This window comes from Rhipicephalus sanguineus, chromosome 8 (assembly GCF_013339695.2).
Source record: "Rhipicephalus sanguineus isolate Rsan-2018 chromosome 8, BIME_Rsan_1.4, whole genome shotgun sequence".
Taxonomy (NCBI): Eukaryota; Metazoa; Arthropoda; class Arachnida; order Ixodida; family Ixodidae; genus Rhipicephalus; species Rhipicephalus sanguineus.
In genome coordinates this window covers 116463727-116483701 of record NC_051183.1, presented here as the reverse complement: position 1 = coordinate 116483701, position 19975 = coordinate 116463727, and the positions used below count along the sequence as shown (strand labels likewise).

The window sequence follows — 19975 nt, the reverse complement described above, 5'->3', positions numbered from 1 at the left end:
CTTATGCCTCGCTTGTTTCGATTAGTTTTGAACGTCATAACTGGCCTCAAATCTTACAAAACATGTGTGTGGCGCTGAGTTCTAACAACACGGATCTCGTGCTGACTTGATCAGTGCGTGCACAAATCGAGTTGCAAGCAGGTTCTTAAATAACAGGCCGGGGAGCGGCCCCTCGTGAACCATTGGATTATAGCTGAGTGTTTTTACACTATAATTCTTTTGACAAAGAACGCACACGATCATCACACGATCGTTGACGAGACACTTCGCGTCAAAGATATCCCAAAGATGGATTCAGCGGTATAGGCAAAATAATACAGCCTGAATTCCACTGTCAACTCAGTGAGAGTACTTTTGCTTCCATTCGTCTTCAAGGAACAACCATTGACCTGTGTTTTAGCTTACGTAAGGCCACTACATAATTTGTGGGGCGTCATGCAGGCCGAAGTGAACACCTTCGGCTCCGAATTCTTCGGTTCATTGTGTCATGCCGTTATGAAACTGATAAACGTGTGCTCTCTTGAGTGCTTCTCCATATATTGACAATGCTTCGCTCGCCCGAATTTCGTGGATACCAGCGCGACAAAGATATCTTCAGTTGGCCGAACGTGTGTGGATTTCATGGACGCATGCTGTGGGGCAATTTTAGTCATTTCTGCCGCGAGCTGCACGCGTCCAATGCCAGCAGTGTGTTCTGAGCTGTTCTAAGACCACCTGTGTTTGCATTGTAGGGATCTGGGCCAGCCGCCGTGCAGAACCCCTGAGAGACGAGGACGAGACGCTGAGCACGGCCGCTCGATCTCCCCGTGCACTGAGCAGCAAGTCTTTATCATGCCAAGACTCGGCCGCGACTCACTGTCAACGGCCACTGAGCGCGAGCCGCAAGCATGCCCGTGTCCATCGTTTTCTACCGTCGGCGCGCTAAAAGTTAAGGCCCGAACACACGTACGCGTTGCAGCGCGTCAACGCGTGACCTTTTGACGCGGCGCCGCGCCCTCTTCCTATGGAGAGGGAGAGCGCACAGCTTCGCGTAGCCGCGCGCCCTCTCTCCCCATAGGGAGAGGGCGCGGCGCCGCGTCAAAAAGTCACGCATTGACGCCCTGCAGCGCGTACGTGTGTTAGGGCCTTTACACACGCAGACGCCACAGTTACAAGGATATTGTAACGCGCCTACATTAAGTGCATTTAAAGCGCGCCTACTGTCGCGAGCTGCACGCAGGAGAAGCAGCGCATTGTAAGCAGCTAAACCATAATCTATTTCCGCCATTAGCACTTATTTGCAATTCGCGCTTTAGCGTGGCATGCGGTGGTTCTCTGATATTTTGTATTTAGTTGTTTCATAGTCGGACACTACCTACTATCTTCCTAATTAACTGTTATTGTTAAGCATCACGCCATCTCGTTAAAGCGAATGCCAAAAGCTTGCCCCGATGTCAAGCTAATCTAGTAACGTTGGTCATGCACACCATCCACAAATTTACCAGTGACATGTCTCCCGCAAAATAAAGAAGTTAATGCACTTGTACTTCTCCCTTGTGAACGTCCATGTGTACTTGGCACTCCTCTTGCACAGATGACGCAGTACAAATTAAAAATATATATGTGTATTACAGTCCTCCTCAATGAAACAGCTGTTCTTCAGAAAATAATGGTTTGTTTGAATTGCTAGTATACTATATTCACAGCAGTAGAGAGGTTGGCTTGTTCGCAATTCAGATTTTTACATATAAATAACACAGAAACACGAGGACTATTGGAAATAGGCACAAAACTCGAAAAACTCGGTTGTATGTCCACTTCCTCGTCCACCAGCACATTATGTTGAATTTAATTTTTACAACAGGCACCTTCAATTATGCTATCATTTATGAAATATCACCCAATCGAGGTTAGAACAAAATGTTGATTGTTGCCTAACTGCCTCTCACTTATTTCTCTTCCACAATGTGTTCTAATGTGTAAATCATCTGTTCTACTTGTTTGGTAGTAAAACAGCAGCCGTTACATTGAGCGAGCAGTGTTTCAACAATTTGTATTGCATGCAGAAGCTCATTTCTTCCATTTTCATGCACGACAAATACTCATACAACAATTGATACAAAAAACAGGGTTTGCACTATTTTATTAGAATCAAAACAGTAACAATTTTCATGTTAGGATATGTATTACAGCGAAAGCTGTTATGAGATCACAACAAGGGTTGTTTTTGTGGCTGTAGTTATCCGCCACCGCCTCCGCCGTCGGCGTCCGTAACCACTATCGCGCGAAATAAGGAAAAAAAAAACTATAGATATAAGAAAAAATATTCGTGATGGAACGAGGTTCGAACCTGGGCCCTCTGCGTGGCAGCCCAGTATTCCACCTCAGAGTCATGCCTTTGCTGGAAACTGCTTGGCAAAAAGACCCTATGCCAGCTTCATGTCGGGAAGCAACCACATTAACATATGTAAGTGGTGTGGTAGAAGTAAAAAGGGGACCATGAGGCGATGCGAAGCCGGAGCACTTGCACGATCGCGTTCCGTTGGCGTTCGTTGGGCATACTACCGACCTCGCGTCGTGGAACGCGAAGAGGGACGCTACGCGCGTCGTATCTTCCATCTAGCCTGGCCGTTAATTCTCACAGGGCGAGCGGGGAACGCGGTCGACAGGCGGGTGAGAGGGGAGCAGCGTAGGAGAGGAGAGAGAAGGGGAGGAGGAGGAGGAGGAGGACAGGTTGAGGAAAGGAAAAGGCGCAACTTCTGCAACCCTAATTGGGAGCACGGCTCAGCGCCTAGAAGGGGAGGGGACGCGCATGCGCTCGAGCTCATCGCGGCGTTGCGCAGGAGAGGATTTCGGCATGTCTAGCCCGCGTTTCAGAGGAAGAGTGGAAAGGGGGAGGGGAGAGGGGGGAGATGGAAAGTGGAGAGGGGGAGGGGAGAGGGAAAGTGGAGAGGGAAAGTGGAGAGGGGGGTAGAGGGAAAGTGGAGAGGGGTGGGGGGAGGGGAGTGGGTGAGTGTAGAGGGAAAGGGGAGAGAGGAAGGGGAGAGGGAAAGGGGAGAGGGGTAGATGACATGGGGAATGGTGAGGGGGAGTGGAGAGGAGGTGTGTGGAGAGAGTATGCGCATGCGCAGTAAGGGTGGTCACGCCGCACACCACCACCACCACCACCACCACCGGATTGAGCTCGGCCTTAAGATACTTCGCATCTAAAAAACAACTAGGCGTCACACAATGCAAATTCTGTAACGAGGCGTCACACAATGCCAATTGCGCCACGAGTGGGTTGTTGAATGCTTCCAACCGATTACAAAGTGCTCTGCCATAATTCTTCATCGTCATCAGCCACAGCATAGTGCACTTTATGTCTTACAGGTGTTTAGCGGGTACCACGGTTCTCCGCAGAATGACGAAAAATTGCATAATGGCTGCATCTCTACTTCGCAAAAATTATGATGATTTATAGCATAGTGGATTCCTCGCAAGTGCACTTCCATTCGTTGCCAAGGAAGCCCATAAGGCTCCCATCATTCATTTTCTCGGGGTCTCAATAAAGAAAATTCCCTCTTTCTCTCTCTCTCTCTTTCTCACGTTAACATATGTTATAAAGCGAGGTTGGAGAGTTAAATAACGACCGGGCGTCAGAGAATTCAAATTACTTAACTAGGGGGTCGTTTAAAGCTTCCCTACTCATTACAAAGGACTCGGCCATAATTCTTCATCGTCATCAACCGTCGCTTCAACAAAGTGCACGTAATGCCTTACAGATGGTACCTCGCTTCTTAGCAGAATGACGAACAATGCCGTGGTGTGTGCTTCCCAACTTCACAAAAATGATGATTTCTGGCTTAGTGGGTACGTTGCTAGTGTACTTGTATTAGTAGCCACAGGAGAGTTTACAACGGGCCTTAGAAATACCGCTCTTCTAGCTTTCGCTATGACTGTGCTGCGCTTTCCGCGCAGGCCTGGCGTATCTGGCAACAAGCGTGAACTTTTCTTTATTTTAAATGCGAAGCATTTTTTAGCGAACACAGGACACTTTGATCGCTTCTATCTATCTATCTATCTATCTATCTATCTATCTATCTATCTATCTATCTATCTATCTATCTATCTATCTATCTATCTATCTATCTATCTATCTATCTAGCCGCCTACGTCTGGGTGCTCTCGTGGTCGCCTCCTTAACTTGGTGTAGACCGAATTGGTATGGGGAGGGTTTGACGAATATGACTGTCGGAAGCAGCGCTAAAAGACGGGTCGAAAAAAGGACACAAACCACGGCGCTAACTAAGAACCAAATGTGTTTTATTCTTCCAGTCCGCATGTATATACTCCGCCACAATTCCAAGAAAACAGAGAAGCAAAGAAACAAAGAAAAATATGATTAGCCTGCGCAGAGGCCAAAAAATCCTCAATCGGACAGTAATGTTAACTCCTTCGGAAGGAGGGAAATCGAGGGCGCGAGGTTTACAGATGCCTCTCCGCCGTTACAGATATGGTACGCTTCAGAAATCATATGCGCCCGTTCATCATAGTACTTTGGCAGGAATATCGAATTTTTAAGAGATGGTTGTTCGCATGTTTACGTCCTTAAACAAGCCAGAGATAGTCAAGTGTCGCTTCACTGTAATGAATGTGGTTGATCCCTCCGTCATAGGAATCGGAATAACACGAAAGTAAAGCGTGCCCTTACAGAAGTAACTGAATGTTTACTGTACATTGATATAAGAGAGTTTGCACAAAGTATATTGATGTCTGGAAGCTAATGGCACCATTTAACGTCTTTGAACCTACTTTGATGATTCGTGGTACATCTCCATCCCGACGACTAACGTCCATGTTAAATGATTAAAGAAACCCTTGTGGTAGCTGTAGTAGTTAACGGTGAAAGCGTAATCAGAGAACGAGGTGTGATAGCCAGAAGAACGTCGCGTATTGGACGCAGAACTTCGTTGCCATCCTGCGGCATGTTAAAATTCGATTGAACACCACGGTAGGGTGGCTAGAATGGAACACCACGGTAGGGTGGCCAATTCTAGCCACCCTAACCACGGCCGGACTAGAGGGAAACGCAAAGCGCGTCGTGCCGCCCCGGTAGCCTGGCCGCGATTTTTGTCGGGGCGAGGGCGTGAGTGGGGAACGCGGCGTTACAGCCAGGTGAGGCAGGCGCGCGTCGCAGAGCTATTTTAGATCCTAAGGGTGCTATGCAGGATGGCCCGAGTTTGGCGAAACTCGGGATCTTTCCGAGCTCTGGCGACACCCCCTTTTGAACGATCTAATAGTACGAGAAGGTGAAATCCATCCCTAAGCGCGTGTTCCGTTCCATTGGTTACGATGGAACGCGGCGTCACGTCAAGGGCGGTCGAGAATGTTGGGTGGTGTCGTCAAACTTCTTTCATTTGTTTGTCGTTCCACTGAGTGCAGAAGTGCACCCATGCAAGAAAAGTGGCAGAAAGCTCTACTAACTATATTTTTACAGCGAAAGCTGTTATGAGATCATTTCACCGGCCGTTTTTGGTGCCGTAGTTGTCCGCCGCAGCCGCCGCAGCCGGTGTCCGTAACCAGTATCGCTCGAAATAAGAAAAAAAAAACGAAATAACAAATAAAAAATTCGGCAGATCCCACGCACTGTGGGAATCGATGTAATGCGAAGCAGCCAGCAAAGAGCTGCATACATCGCATTGTTTGTCTTTGAGCCAAATGAAATCATTCATGCCATGGCATCTAGTCCACCATATATCGCATGTTTGCCATGTACGCATGCATGCGCAATCTAGTATACACCATGCCAATGAAGTGCATATTCTGGTATACACAATGCATGACCTGTCGCTTATGTTCATCACGCACTCGTGTCGTGCCATACCAATTTTGGTATATATCCAGTTAACAAAACGGCCGGAAGCACATCATGACAGTGACATGTAAATCATACCGTACATGACATGCATAACATGATTCGCATGTTAAGACCTCTCATTTATGGTCGTCATACAGTCACATCGCGCAATATCAATTTTGGTGTATTCAAACGAGCGAAATGGCCGCGAGTGCACCACGAGTATAGCATGTAAATCATGCCATACATGATATGCATGTCAAGATTTTCATGTTAACGCCTTTCATTTACGTTCGCCATACACTCGCTTCGCGCAATACCAATTTTGGTGTATATCAAGCTAGCGAAACAGCCGCAAATGCACCATGAGCGCGGCATGTAAATCATGACATACATAACATCATGTAACGTTTTTCATGTTATCACCTGTTATTCATGTTCGTCATACAGTCGCGTCGCGCAATACCAATTTTGGTATATACCAAGCTAGGAAAACGGCCGCGAATGTATCATGAGTGTGGCTAGCAAATCATGTCGTACATGACCTGCGTGTCATGTTTCCATGTTACCACCTCTCATTTACGTTCGTCATGCAGTCGCGTCGCGCAATACCAATTTTGATGTATATTATGCAAGCGAAACGGCCACGAATGCGCCATGACCATGACATGTAAATCATGTCTTACATGTCATGCATGTCATGATTGTCATGTTACCAGTCTCATTGACATTCGTCATATAGTCGCTGCTCGCAATACCAATTTTGGTGTACACCAAGCTGGCGAAGCGGCCGCGAATGCATCTTGAGCGCGGCATGTAAATCACGACATAAATGTCATAGATGTCATGGTTTTCATGCCAGCACCTGTTCTTCATGTTCTTCATACAGTCACATAGCAAAATACCGATTTTGGTGGATATCAAGCAAGCGAAACGGCCACGAGTACGCATGAGCATGACATGTAAATCATGTCGTACATGTCATGCATGTCATGATTTTCATGTTACCACGTCTCATTTACGTTCGTCATACAGTCGCTGCGCGCAATACCAAGTTTGGTGTACATCAATCTAGCGAAGCGGCCGCGAATGCATCATGAGCGTGGCATGTAAATCATGACATACATGGCATGCATGTCATGGTTTTCATCTTACCAACTGCTATTCATGTTCTTCATACAGTCACTTCGCGCAATACCAATTTTGGTATATATCGATCCACTGAAACGGCCGCGAGCGCACCATGAGCAAGGCATGTAAATCAGGTTGTACATCACTAGCATGTCATGATTTTCATGTTACCACCGCTCACTTAGGTTCGTCATGCGGTCGTGTCGCGCAATACCAATTTTGGCGTATATCCTGCAAGCGAAACTGCCGCAAATGCACCATGAGCGTGGCATGTAAATCATGACATACATGTCATGGATGTCATGGTTTTCATGCTACGACCTGTTATCCACGTTCTTCATACAGTCACATAGCACAATACCAATTTTGGTGTATATCAACCTAGCGAAACGACTGCGAGTGCGCGATGAGCGTGGCATGACATGACAAGCATATCATGATTTTCATGTTACCACGTGTCAGTTATGTTCGTCATACAGAAATGTCTCGTCATACCAGTTTTCGTATATATCCCTTCATTTAAACGGCCGCGAGCGCCCAGCGACCATGTCATGTAAAGCATGCTGCACATGACATGCGCGTCATGATTTGCATATTAGGACCAGTCGTTATGTTCGTCATGAATTCTTGTCACGCCGTACCAGTTTTGGTGTATATGAAATTAACGGAACGGCCGCAAGAGCCTAAGGTCGTGGAATGTAAATCATGCTGTTCATGACATGCGTGTCATGATTTTCATGTTATGGCCTGTCATTTATGTTCGTAATACGGTCATGTTTTTCCTTAGCAATTTTGGTATGCATCCGATTAACGAAACGGCCAGGAGAGCGCAAAGTCGTAGGCGGCTAGATAGATAGATAGATAGATAGATAGATAGATAGATAGATAGATAGATAGATAGATAGATAGATAGATAGATAGATAGATAGATAGATAGATAGATAGATAGATAGATAGATAGATAGACAGACAGATAGATAGATAGATAGATAGATAGATAGATAGATAGATAGATAGATAGATAGATAGATAGATAGATAGATAGATAGATAGATAGATAGATAGATAGATAGATAGATAAGCTCAAAGTCGCAGAAGTTCGCTAAGAAATGCTTCGCATTTAAAACGGAGGGGGCGTGCACACATGAAGGGTCCCTAAAGACAATGCGCTGCGACAGTACGTGATATGTATCGCCGTCTCCTCTCCTACGCTTCCCCCTCTTTCTCCTCTCCTGCGGAGAGGAGAAAAATCATGCGAAGGCCGAGCTAACTAAGCCACGTCTTACTAAGACCATGCTAATGAAGTCGTGTAAAGCTAGGAACAAGGTAATTAAGACCATGGTAACTAACACGACGCTAATTAGGAGCGTGTAATTAAAACCAAGATAATAAAGACATTACCCACCGAGATCGTGTTAATTAGGGTCGAGCTAATTAGGATTATGCTAATTACATCTGTTCTATTCAGGACCTTGCGAAATAATCCTGAGTAATTAATGCCGTGGTAATTAAGACACTATCAATTAATGTTAACACGGCGCTAATTAGGAACGTGTGAATTAGCATCGTGCTCATTAGAATTATGCTAATTACCTCTGTACTATTCAGGACCTTGCAAAATAAACCTGAGTCATTAATGCCGGCGCAATTAAAACATCAACAATTAGTACTAATTAACACGACGCTAATTAGGAGCGTGTACTTAAAACCAAGATAATGAAGACCTTACTCACTGAAGCCGTGTTAATTAGGCTCGTGCTAATTAGTATTGTGCTAATTACCTCCGTTCTATTCAGGGCCTTGCGAATTAAACCTGGGTGATTAATATCGTGGTAATTAAAACATTAACAATTAAGAAAGGACATTCAATATCATGTTAGTTGAGACCTTCCTAATCAGTAGCACCAATATTGAAACCGAACTGACACGGTCATTACTCCGAAGCAGACCAAGCATACTGAGTAGACGAGCCACGTAAAAAGCTGGAAGAAGCTAGGTGACCACAAGCTCCTCCGATGGCTCCAGCCTTCGCACAAGTAATGCAAGCTGACCAAATTATTTTAGGGGCGAAGCTCCTTATAGCGGCACCCGTTCGTCCCCTGTATGTAGTGCGTAACCGGTCTTAACGCTAGTACCAGATCTTGACCTCCAAGGTGGCGCCGGTGCGAGATTTCTCCTGTGCGTTGTTGAACAATAAAAAATTCGCAGCATGCGCGTTAACTAAAAGCCGACTTCTTCTGTCTCTCATTCCCCATTAGCAGCCATTGGCATGTTCCAGTAGGAAACTTTAGTAGAAGTAGAAGTGTAAGTGTTAGCTAAAAGCCGACTTCTTCTGTCTCTCATTCCCATTAGCAGCCATTGTTTACCTCCAAGGTAGTGCCTGGTGATATTTCTCCTGTGCGTGATTAAACAATGAAAATTCACAGCGTACATGTAAAATTAAAGTGAGCTGCAAGTCGCCATGACTCTCATCGACCCTTTAGTATAAACCGGCCCGATCTCACGTCGTTGATGATGTACTGGGCGTGAAGCTGCGCGACGCCGCCGCCAAGATGCTGCCGTACGAGAGCTTCGCCCCACTCATCATCATTACCCCGTGGATATGCTGCGGAATTTTATATGCAAAGAATCTGCTGAGTAGCGTCCACCGCATAAAACACTTGACAAGCACACCGGCACTATGACAGTTACGAGTTGAACTGGGGCCTTTTCAGAATCAAGGAGTTTGTGCTCGAGTTCGCGCGTCAATCAATTTGATTGACAGACGCCCGCGGCGAAAAGCGGGTCCGCCCACCGCGTTTCCTCTTGCCGAGGAACAGTGCTCACGACGCAACGCCAGCGAGCGACACGATTCATCCATGAGCCTAATCGCACAGACTATGCACACACGCACGAAGAACTAAAGGTTATATCATCACGTGGTTACTATTTCTCGCATTCACTTTCACCGCTCTCACGACGTACCACTGACAGCTATGAAGCAAGCGCCCCTGGTGGGATTTTCGGCGAGAACTATTTACTTGTTTACTATTTACTTGTTTGTGGAGGTATTGTTTCTACCGATTCGCTACTACAGCAAAATCTTCAGACGTGTAGTGTAAGTATAGCAGTAACATGTCCGTTTATTTATCTGTAATATTCCAGAGAAGCGAAACGAGCTGCACCAGAGTGCTGCGAGTGCGCCCTTGTTGCCTTCGAGAGTGGAAATTTCCATGCTGCAGGTGGAACGAAAGAATTTTCCGAAAGAGGACAAACGCCCATGAACACACCCGTGAGAGGCGCAATGATCAGTTGGCAAAGAGATAGCCCGACAATCACGCTGACGTCGCTGCAATGTTGAAATGTTGACTGAGTGGCGGCGCTGACGCGTTCGCACGCGGTGTTCCTTTGAAAACCGCCGCAAATGCCGCACATGCGCTTGTGCCGCCATTCTCGTTCTTGTAGCCGTTTTTATCAACGCTGCTATCGCGTGCTCCGCACTGTCTTCCTGTCATGACCACCGTAATGCAAGCTCAGAGCAAACTCGTGTGCCCGAGAAGCTCGGGCCATCCTGCATAGCACCCTAAGTATCTCTTGCTCGGGGGTATGTAACGCGGCGTGGTAATTCGCACGCGGCGTAGTTGTCCGCACTCACACTACGCATGCGTGACTCTCAACCTTCGCTCTCTCCAACAGCTGCGCGTTACTCTCTCCACTTCTCCACCAGCACCTGCTAGCGCTTCTCCTGCGTTCTCGCTTCTGCTCTCACGGCGCATGCCGTGAGCGCTCTCCTCTAGTCTCCTCTCCTTCAAGTGATAGAGCGCTGCGCGCGTTCAGTCCAGCGCTTGCCTCGGTTGGCTCCTCTGAAATGCGGGCTCGACATGCCGAAATTCTCTCCTACGCAGCACCGCGATTAGGCCCAACCATGCGCGTCTCCGCCCCCTCTCTCTCCTCTCCTACGCTGCCTCTCTCTCGCGCGCCTGTCGACGTTCCCCGCACGCCCTGTGAGAATTAACGGCCAGGATAGAGGGAAGACACGACGCGCGTAGTGTTCTTCGCGTTCCACGACGCCAGGTCGGTAGCGTGCCCAGCGAACGCCAAGGGAACGCGATCGTGCAAGTGCTCCGGCTTCGCACCACCTCATGGTCCCCTTTAGCAGGAGATGGTGTAACTTTCTTGGTTTGGATTAGCGTGATTCTATGAGCGAGGCCGACGCTTTTACGACGCTTGGGCGAAGGGCGCCGCTTCGCGGTGTGTTAAGGCATTGCCAAAATTGAACTTCTATTGAAAACGCGCCGAACGGGCGAACGTGTAACGAGTTGCAGGTGCTAATCGCGGAGGCCACAGTAATGACGAATTACTTTACCTTACCACTCCTAGAGGGCAACATCACCCCGCCGACCGGGAGAGTGTTAGATATAAAAGGCGCGTTTGTAAAGCGCCTAGAGTTTGTGACTGTGGCGCCGTGGATAGCGTGGCGGGCATCTGTTGTTGCGGACCGAGCGGTCTTGGGTTCGATGCCCGTTGACGGAACCTTTTTTTCTTTGCCATCCGATCGTGTAATTTTTTTCGACGTCATTTCCGTGACGGAAATACGTCACTGAAGTCATGGTGGACCCCGGCATAAAACACTTTCGTGTTAAAAAAAATATTTTCTTGCATCTTCCGAATAAAGCGCATTTAAATAGTTTTTTACGTGTTTCAAGACACGTAGAAAAACCGGCAAAGAAAAAATCCATAATTTTGTATCGTTTTCGGCAAAAAAACTCGGTAGGGAAAGGGTTAACGTGTTCACCGACAGGGCAGAAACTAGTTCTATGCGATTCGACCTGGCCATTAGGAAGAATCGCCTCCTTCTGCTCTTTGCCGATCGGCATGTCTGCTCCTGCTCTACCTTTCTCTCATGCCGAAGAAAAAGCCACAGAGCTGTGTGTTGATTCGTCAGTGGACACTTGACTCACCATGCTACTGAGTAAGCTGACTATACAGTCAGAATACGGTCTGTATTCTGCAAAGCGTGCGTGACAAAGGACAATTGCACGGCTACGCTCAACCGTTGGTGTCTGTGTACCACCTTAAACAATAACATTTTTTTAGCTTTTCCTGTCGTAAATAGAAGTCGCGAATGTCTTCCTTTGAAATTATTTGCATTTATGTAAGGATTTATCGTGCCTATATTTACGATATTGGAGCCCTAAAATATTGTTTTGCCTAAAAAACGCGCTTTTTTAATGCCTAAAAATCCGGCCTCTAGTTATCACCTATAAATGTTCTCAGGAGCGATAGCTCCTTTTCTGGGTACAACCCAGAAAACGACTTTATGCGTGCGTTTTGCCTTGAGGATCAGCCAACGTCAATTTCCTCTTCTTCCTCGCACGTGCGTCGTCATAGCAACGGACACGTGCAGTGTCCGTTTGTTTTCTCCCGTGCACTCTTCTCCGTCGATCGGCGAGAGCCGCGAGTCGGAGGGCGCGCGGGCCTTTACACCTCAACTCCTGTCACGTGCAAGTCCCGTGTGCCGTTGCCAGCCACGCGGGGGCGCCGACGCGCGTAACAGCGCCGCGGCATGCTTCCCGCGGTAGTTGCTGCTATCACTCGACAGGCTTGGTTTAACTGCGTTAACCGCGGCATCTTTTGACATTACCTCTATGTCACCACTTGGTCACGTGGATTTTGTTACCATCCACTGCATGTTAATTAAACGCGGGAAGTGGCATACTTCGTGGGGCATATAGCACTTCCGCATTAATAAGGAAAAGAAGAAGACGCTCAGGGAGGCCACGAGTTCTTTATTTCTCGTATTGGCGATCAGCCACACGTCCAACACAAGCGCAACTCTCCTGCACTTCGAACAAAAGAAAAAACCGCTAGCAGCACTGTCACTTGCTCACGACACTTGGAAGTTCGTCCAACGATCGTAAGTCATCCATCCCCCATGTGCACCATCAGGCATGCACGAAAGGCGACCAATGCATATTACAGATATGGCAGACCACAGAAGGAAACCACACGGGAAATGTAGAGCCGGCTAGAATATAATATGGACCACGCGAGCACGCGGCGAAATTGAAGTCTGCGCCGTCTAGTGGCGAGCCGTCTGCTGTCGAGAGCCTAGCTGAGGCCGCGCAAACACCAGAACAATGCTCTCGACAGCAACCAGGTGGCCATATCAGATCGCGCTTACGTGGTCCGTAGTATTTCGTGGCCTTCTGTATGCGTGACGCAGCTGCCAAGTGCCGCGGTCCGATGACAGCGTTCTGTACACCACATACTTGTATCATCGGCTACACTCGGCAGTGCGTAGACAGCCGAATGTGCCCACCCACGACATGTCAAATGATAGTTCAGAAATCAATTTGCGGTTGATATGCTTGTTCCTTTTGCAATTCCCACACAAACACCAACACTATACGATCCCAGTCCATAAAGGGGGAGGGGGGGCTGCAGAACCCCGCGCTTCACATTCGGTACAGCGTGCACAATACAGACGCCGATGGCAGTTAGCGCTACACGGTCAGGGGACACAGCACAAGGCACTAGACAAACATTGCGTGTATGTGCAACGGAGGAAGAAAAACTTAACAGGGGGTTCTAAATAATGCACACGTTCCGAGGAAAAAGTGCCCCGCCATGGCGAAGACGACCACCTACTGGCAGTAGCTTTGATTGCACACAAAGGGTAGCACGCGCGGTACACTGCCTGCGTAGGGGACGCTCCGATCGGAAGCGTACATTGCACAGGTGTCGCCCGACCACACGTCTAACAAGCGAACGCTGGCGTCACAGTTGATGGAGGGCACTGCTCCAATAAGTGCAACCAGCCAAAAAAAACTGCAAAGCACAACAGAAATTGCCTACAGTTACGCATTCACACTTTTTGTTAGTCGTGCTTCTTCACTTCAAAATGTCCAGTCATTCGCGCTATACACACAAGGAGCAGGACATGACACTAAAGGATTTACATAGGAAATGTGTCATAGATGTCGTCCTGTGCATCCGTGGCCTGAACATCTACGTTCAGATGAGTAACATGTACAACCAATTGGTGGTTCACACCACACTTAAAATTTGTAGACTGGTGTTACATGTTCTAGTTCATTGCGCCCAAATTGTCAGCACATCGCACGTGTGTTGATAGCATACTGAAGCTCCGCAACATGTTTTTCACACGAAAAAATTAAACGATCCTTTTGAATCCAGGCGCCAATTTTGCTTGCCCTGTATGTGCAGAATGCAAACAAGCTGTAGCAACTCAGATGGATATGTACAATAAAGTTTGTAGTTTCACTACCTGCCACTCTAAATGACAAAAAGTAGGCTTGAACTCTCTGCAAATAAAAGCAGAGTGCAAAAAAGGACAGGACGAGAGAGGCAACACGACAGGAAGAATACTCTCCTGTCCTGTCTTGTTTTGCACTGTGTTTTATTTTAAGATCATGAACCAACTCGCCCAGCAAAGCATTCAACTGCCTGATGCTGCCATACTCATGTGACGACGCTGCGATGCATCACTGCACTCATATGACACACTACTGGTTTGATTCTGTTCTACTGCAAAACATTACAGAGACGAGAATAGTTTTATAAGCGAGCACATCGAAAACTCTCGAGACAAGGAGCCGATCTGCACGTTTCTACTTCCAACGGCAGCAAAACCAAAACAAAAAGTCATACTTGCAAAGATAGCAAAACGAAACAAAAAGTCATACTTGGAAAGACAGCAAAACAAAACGTTTATTTTCCTCGAAAATTCGTATAAAATCCTATAAAATTCTGAAGGCTTAAGCAAAGCGGGTCAGGTTATGAAGAGGTATGCCCTTCGGCAAGTATGAATGACAAGGTGCACACTTAAGTCTTAATGAACTGTTGCAGACTTTCATTAACAGTGTAGGCTGCGATTCCTTTTGTACCATACAACACATGTGCATGAAAAGGTGAAGAGGTAATAGGTGAGGGCAAACAAATAAATTGCACCTTTCTGGCTATGAGTCGCAAGTATGTTTGCTTTCCACATTACGACACCCTGATTTGAAAATTACACTGGAGGACACATACACCCACGGTTGTGCAATGTAGCTGTAGAAAGCTCACAGAGCCTAGTAAATGTGCTTAAATCTATGGATGGGTGGTTATAGCACGAAACAGAGGCAAGCAAAACGCTTAAAACATGACTGGTGTGGCAGCACATACAAGTTATTTGCAACAGATCCTACCGAAATCAAAGCTAGCCATTACTGACCAACACTTCGTTAGCTAAGATATTTTACACAGCCGTTAGGATCACTGTATATCAAAATTGGCAAGAGCAATGGAAATGTCATGTAGATAAAGAATTAAAAAAATGAATTCAGCACCAGGTTTAATAATACTTTCGTCGCTTTGCACCTCTTTCTCAAATCGTCAGGAAAGGTATGCGGCTGAAGCTTTTTGATGCTGGTTCATTATTTCACAGGACTATGGCAGCTGGTAAGCTCAATTTAGACATTTTTTCAACACACGAAACCCCCATATTTGATGTTTCGCTATATCAGCAAAGCGCTGAAGCTGACCTCGTTGTCGTGGCTGGTCCATTCATTCCAAAGTGGTTCCTCATTTTTACAGCTTAGCGGCGGGCTGGCACTGAAAATCGGATAAAAACTGGCCACGGCAGACTTCGTGGGCCGAGAACATTCACAACGTGCACGCGTGCAATGAACGCGACGACAACGCGCACGTCCTTTCATTCCCAAAAACAACAACAACAAAGACGAGAACAAAAGGAAAAAACCGCACTGCTCCCGCGGTGGGTGCAGGGTGTAACTATATATAGGAAGACAGAGTTGCAGCTAGGTCTAGGATGCTCCTAAACTTGCTCGACTAGTTTCTTTTTTTTTTTCTTCAATAAATACCGCTCAGGGATAGATCTCTACGTGCATAGCACAACGGAGGCCTGCTGTCTTGATGAGGCCGATGCCATCAAAGAAAACAAGTGCGATACATGTTATAGACAAAAAAAAAGTTTGTTTGGTGAAGAGGAGGAAGAACCATTTGTACATTGTCGGGGGAAGCGTGACACTTCAACGCTATCCCCCATCAGGTAAGCCAAGAGCCACTGTGGCTATGGCAAGATGTCTTTGGAGCAGCGGTAAAAGAGGCCTTAGTGCGCGGTGGTCGCGCCGAAAAATAAAACCACTCGTTCACCCAACGAGGCACAGTTTGCCAAACAGGAGAATGGGCTCAAGCAAAAAAAAAGGGAGTGGGATGTGGGAGACAAGCCACACATTAATATTGACATCTATAAAAAGTCGGTCTCGACTTATGGTGTCCCACGTGCAATACATGCCAGTCATTCCCAAAACACTGCCCCTCCTGTACCACTATCATGGACACTGGAAGGGTAGGCGCAAGCAAGAATGATAGGCATATGGATTGCCAAGGTCAGGAAGAAAGGTGATGCATGCCTTGAAAGACTTCAGCAGAGAATAGATAGCTGGCCTGGACCCAGAGATAACAGGCACCCTCAGCACTGGGACTGTCACTAGTGCGAACTTGTTTTGCGGTACGCTATATCTGATAACTTACTCGACATTTGTTGCTTGTCGACCACACTGGTATGAGTGGCTCAGATGGTTATCGAAGATGTGATGCTAAAGAAGATGAAGCGCAGAAAAAGAAGCTCATGCCGCCTCCTGTGTCAGCGTGAAACCTTTTACAGGCACACCTCGGAAGAAGCAAGGCATTTCGGAGAGGCGATGTCATGAAAAGGGACACCTTGCGTCACGATGCAGCCTAGCCAACCAGTGTTGCAGCAGTTCTTACACAAACTTGCAGGGTCATGAGCTACTATCAGTTTTTCTGGGCGATCATCTTATCGAAGCAATCAAGGATACAACGCACTATCGAGAAGAAGCACTCATCCCTCGTAAAAGTTGTTCTAATATTGCAAGGCTCAGTCCCACGTATTCAAGTATGAGGTTTGCAAGCCTAACGCCATGCGATGTACATGACAAGACCGATCTTTGGTGCACAGGGTGCTCTCCTCAAGTCGTGTCACATTACATTATCCTTCAAGCTGGGAGCATCAGTTTGAAATACTCTGGTGCGCTTCAGGCGGGTAAGGTTTCCACAAGCCAGCAATTCTCAATAAGCCACAGCAGAAAGATATGTGGTAAAGACATCAGGGAAGCATACATTCCAAGTTATGCCGCTGCCGTAGCAGGGCACGAAGTATGAGGTGAAGGAACTGTCCCTCAGCATCTTCTGGCATGGCCAGATAAATATCATTAGCACTCTGGGCAAATAGGGCTGCCGTGACCGAACAACGTCCGAGTGGCTGAACAGATAAATGTCTTGTTGCAGTAGTTGCCACGAGACCTCGCAGCAAGCACACTATCACTGTGTTTTGACTATCGCCTCGTACCACGAGGCGTTTTACCTTTGTTACAATGCAATGATGCACATGGCCGATGAGTCACACAGCGCCAATCAGTCACTTTCTTTTGCACATATAAGCTACAAAGTTTATGCCCCAGCAAGCTACAAATATGCACTTGACTCAAAGCTGTACGAGAGCGTGCCGCTGAGCTCGATGAGGATACGCGGATGCACAAAGGCTGATTTCCTGGTCACCTGAAGCCATCCACTCTACTTTTCATTTTCTGTGGCCACAGTCCAGCGAGCTCCCATTTTTTCTTCCACGGGTGCCGCTGATCAAACGAGAGCCGCCAGTCCCGTCAGGGCCCAGGCCAAAGCGGCGGCGGCAGCCGCCAGCAGCAGTCCGGATGCGTCGCCAACGAGGGCCCGAGCCGGCAGTGCCGCAGCCATGGTTAGGCTTAGCGGCCGCGCTGCGGGCCGCCGTCACGAGACCGGGATGAGGCTGGCCGAGCGGCGCGAGTACGGCGTCTGGCGCCGGGCGGCGGCTTCTCGCAGGGAGGACACGGACAAGGCGGCCACCGAGCTGCCTCCTTCGCCGAGCACGGCCTCGAGACTGCCGCAGCTGTAGCGGTTGCGCGGTCGTGAGAGCGCCGCCGCGTGCGACGACGAGGAGCAGAGAGGAAACTCGTCGAGGCTCGAGGCCCTGCGCAGCCAGCCACCCAGCATGACGGGGCAAGATTGGGCACGCGGCAGTGCGCGAGACGAAGAGAAGCCGGAGACGCCGCAGTCGCTGCCGTAGATGCCGGCGTCTGCCGCCAGGGACGAGGAGGAAGAGGAAGTGGACGAGGATGTGGAAGAAGAGGAGGAACATGATGGCGCCCGCAACGGAGCGCCCCAGAAGGAACCGGATGATGCGCTGGTGACGCCAGAGTCGTGGGATCCTTCCAGCTCGACTGACCGGCCCCACAGATTTTCTGAAGAATGAAAGTAGAAGTGTTAGATAATTACAGGCAGTGATGCTTATGTTCACAAGATTAATTCGCAATACACCAGCAGGTGCGCAGTAGCCTTGTGAATACATGTTAAAAGGCATGCCGCTCAAGACTGCATCTCGTGCTTTTAGCAACATCAAGAGAGTGTCCAAGATTAGCGGAGCTTTTGAAAAATTTAAGATTAACAAATTTTGTACTTGCAATCATCGATATATTCATATTCAGCTCTTTATTTCAGGCAAAAAAATGCCTTGGATACAAGGGCAAAAGGTAGATGTGCTCTGCCTGTCGGGACCTTAGCACCCGAATGCACACTCAGAGCATAGACGACAAAAATAGCATTATACATTGTTAATACATACAAACGAGTTTCATACAAGATGAACAAATTGCAGTTTTACAAAATAAAGAAAAGTCATGAAACAACAAATAACGAAACCTAGGGAACCTATGACTACTGCATACACAGCTTGTTAATCTTGAGGACAGGAGAGGAGGTAACTTCTGGCATTTTTTTAAAGAGTACGGACACAGTGATTTCTCTATAATTTCGAGGGCCTGTGTATGTCTGTTGAGAAGATGTGGAATTAAGTATGTTAGCATTTCGGTTCCATAGGTGGTTTGCACAAGTGGAATTCTCTAATGGTCGCACCTTAATTTATAAGGCACATTGCTACTGGATAGCAGCTCAATATATTTAGAAGGATTGAGCTTGATTTCCTTATAAAGATCGGAGAGCGAATTCAACTCCTATATCTGATTCACTTTTAGAACAGCGTGTTCTACAAAGTACAAGCCTGTGTGGTTGTTGTATGAAAGGTTTTCGACATATCATATCGCCTTTTTCTGCAATGTTATCAACCTCACAAGATTAGTTTTGGTTGTCGACCTCCAAATAAAAATACAGTAGTGAAGATATGAATGAATTAGGGTCTAATATAACTGCCATTTTAAATGTTTCGGAACAAGGTTTCTAAGTTTGTGGAATACACCGAGGGACCTTGATATGTTGGCTTCAATTTTATTAATATGTTGGGACCAATCCAAGTGTTCTTCAAGAAAGACACCTAAAAACTTGTAGAAAGAGGCACGTTCATTGCATTGTTTTTAAATGTAAGCTGAAGTTCCGAATCATCAGGTTTGTTGCGTACCTTGAATAAAATAATCTTTGTTTTACTAACATTCAATTACGGTACCTGTCTAGCTACCTACACTTATCTATACCTAACCACAGTAAGACAATTTGACAATTTTCAAGCTGCATCAACATGCTGAAATAAGAAAAGGAAATTGACAACCACCTGATTGGAGCATGAAGCTACAAGGCGACAATTTCCCTTTCTTAACCATTTTGCCACCTTGTGGGATTCCACAGAACCGATTCGCAATAACACTGAAATACTCTCTGCTTCCCACAGCAATATCTTACTCGAACAGCTCACTTAACAGTATTTGTTGCACAGTCAAACCCGCATATATCGAACTCGCAATAAAACAAATTAGTTCAATATGTTGTATAAATCGATACAAAGTTTTCAAACAGTGTACGGTATATTCTGTGCAAATTTTAGTGCACAAGTTGTCTACACGGCAATGCTTCACGATAACGCAAGGAAGGCGGCTTCATGGCGAACGTTAGTATTTTTGGCTCTTGCCATGGCTATTCAGCCTGCAGTATGTGGACACTTCTAAAAAGTCAACC

At 47.0% G+C, this 19975-nt stretch overlaps 1 protein-coding gene across 3 annotated transcripts in view; it reads right to left on the bottom strand.

Annotated features, from left to right (window-relative positions):
- Positions 1–12697: 12697 nt before the first annotated feature.
- Positions 12698–19975, bottom strand: part of LOC119402328 (dual specificity protein phosphatase 8) — a 91884-nt gene continuing 84606 nt past the window's right edge. For all 3 annotated transcript variants that reach the window (XM_037669469.2, XM_037669471.2, XM_037669470.2), the window contains exon 10: positions 12698–18255. In XM_037669469.2, coding sequence (XP_037525397.1) covers positions 17765–18255 — 491 coding nt within the window. In that variant the 3' untranslated portion in view covers positions 12698–17764. The remainder of the gene's footprint in view (positions 18256–19975) is intronic.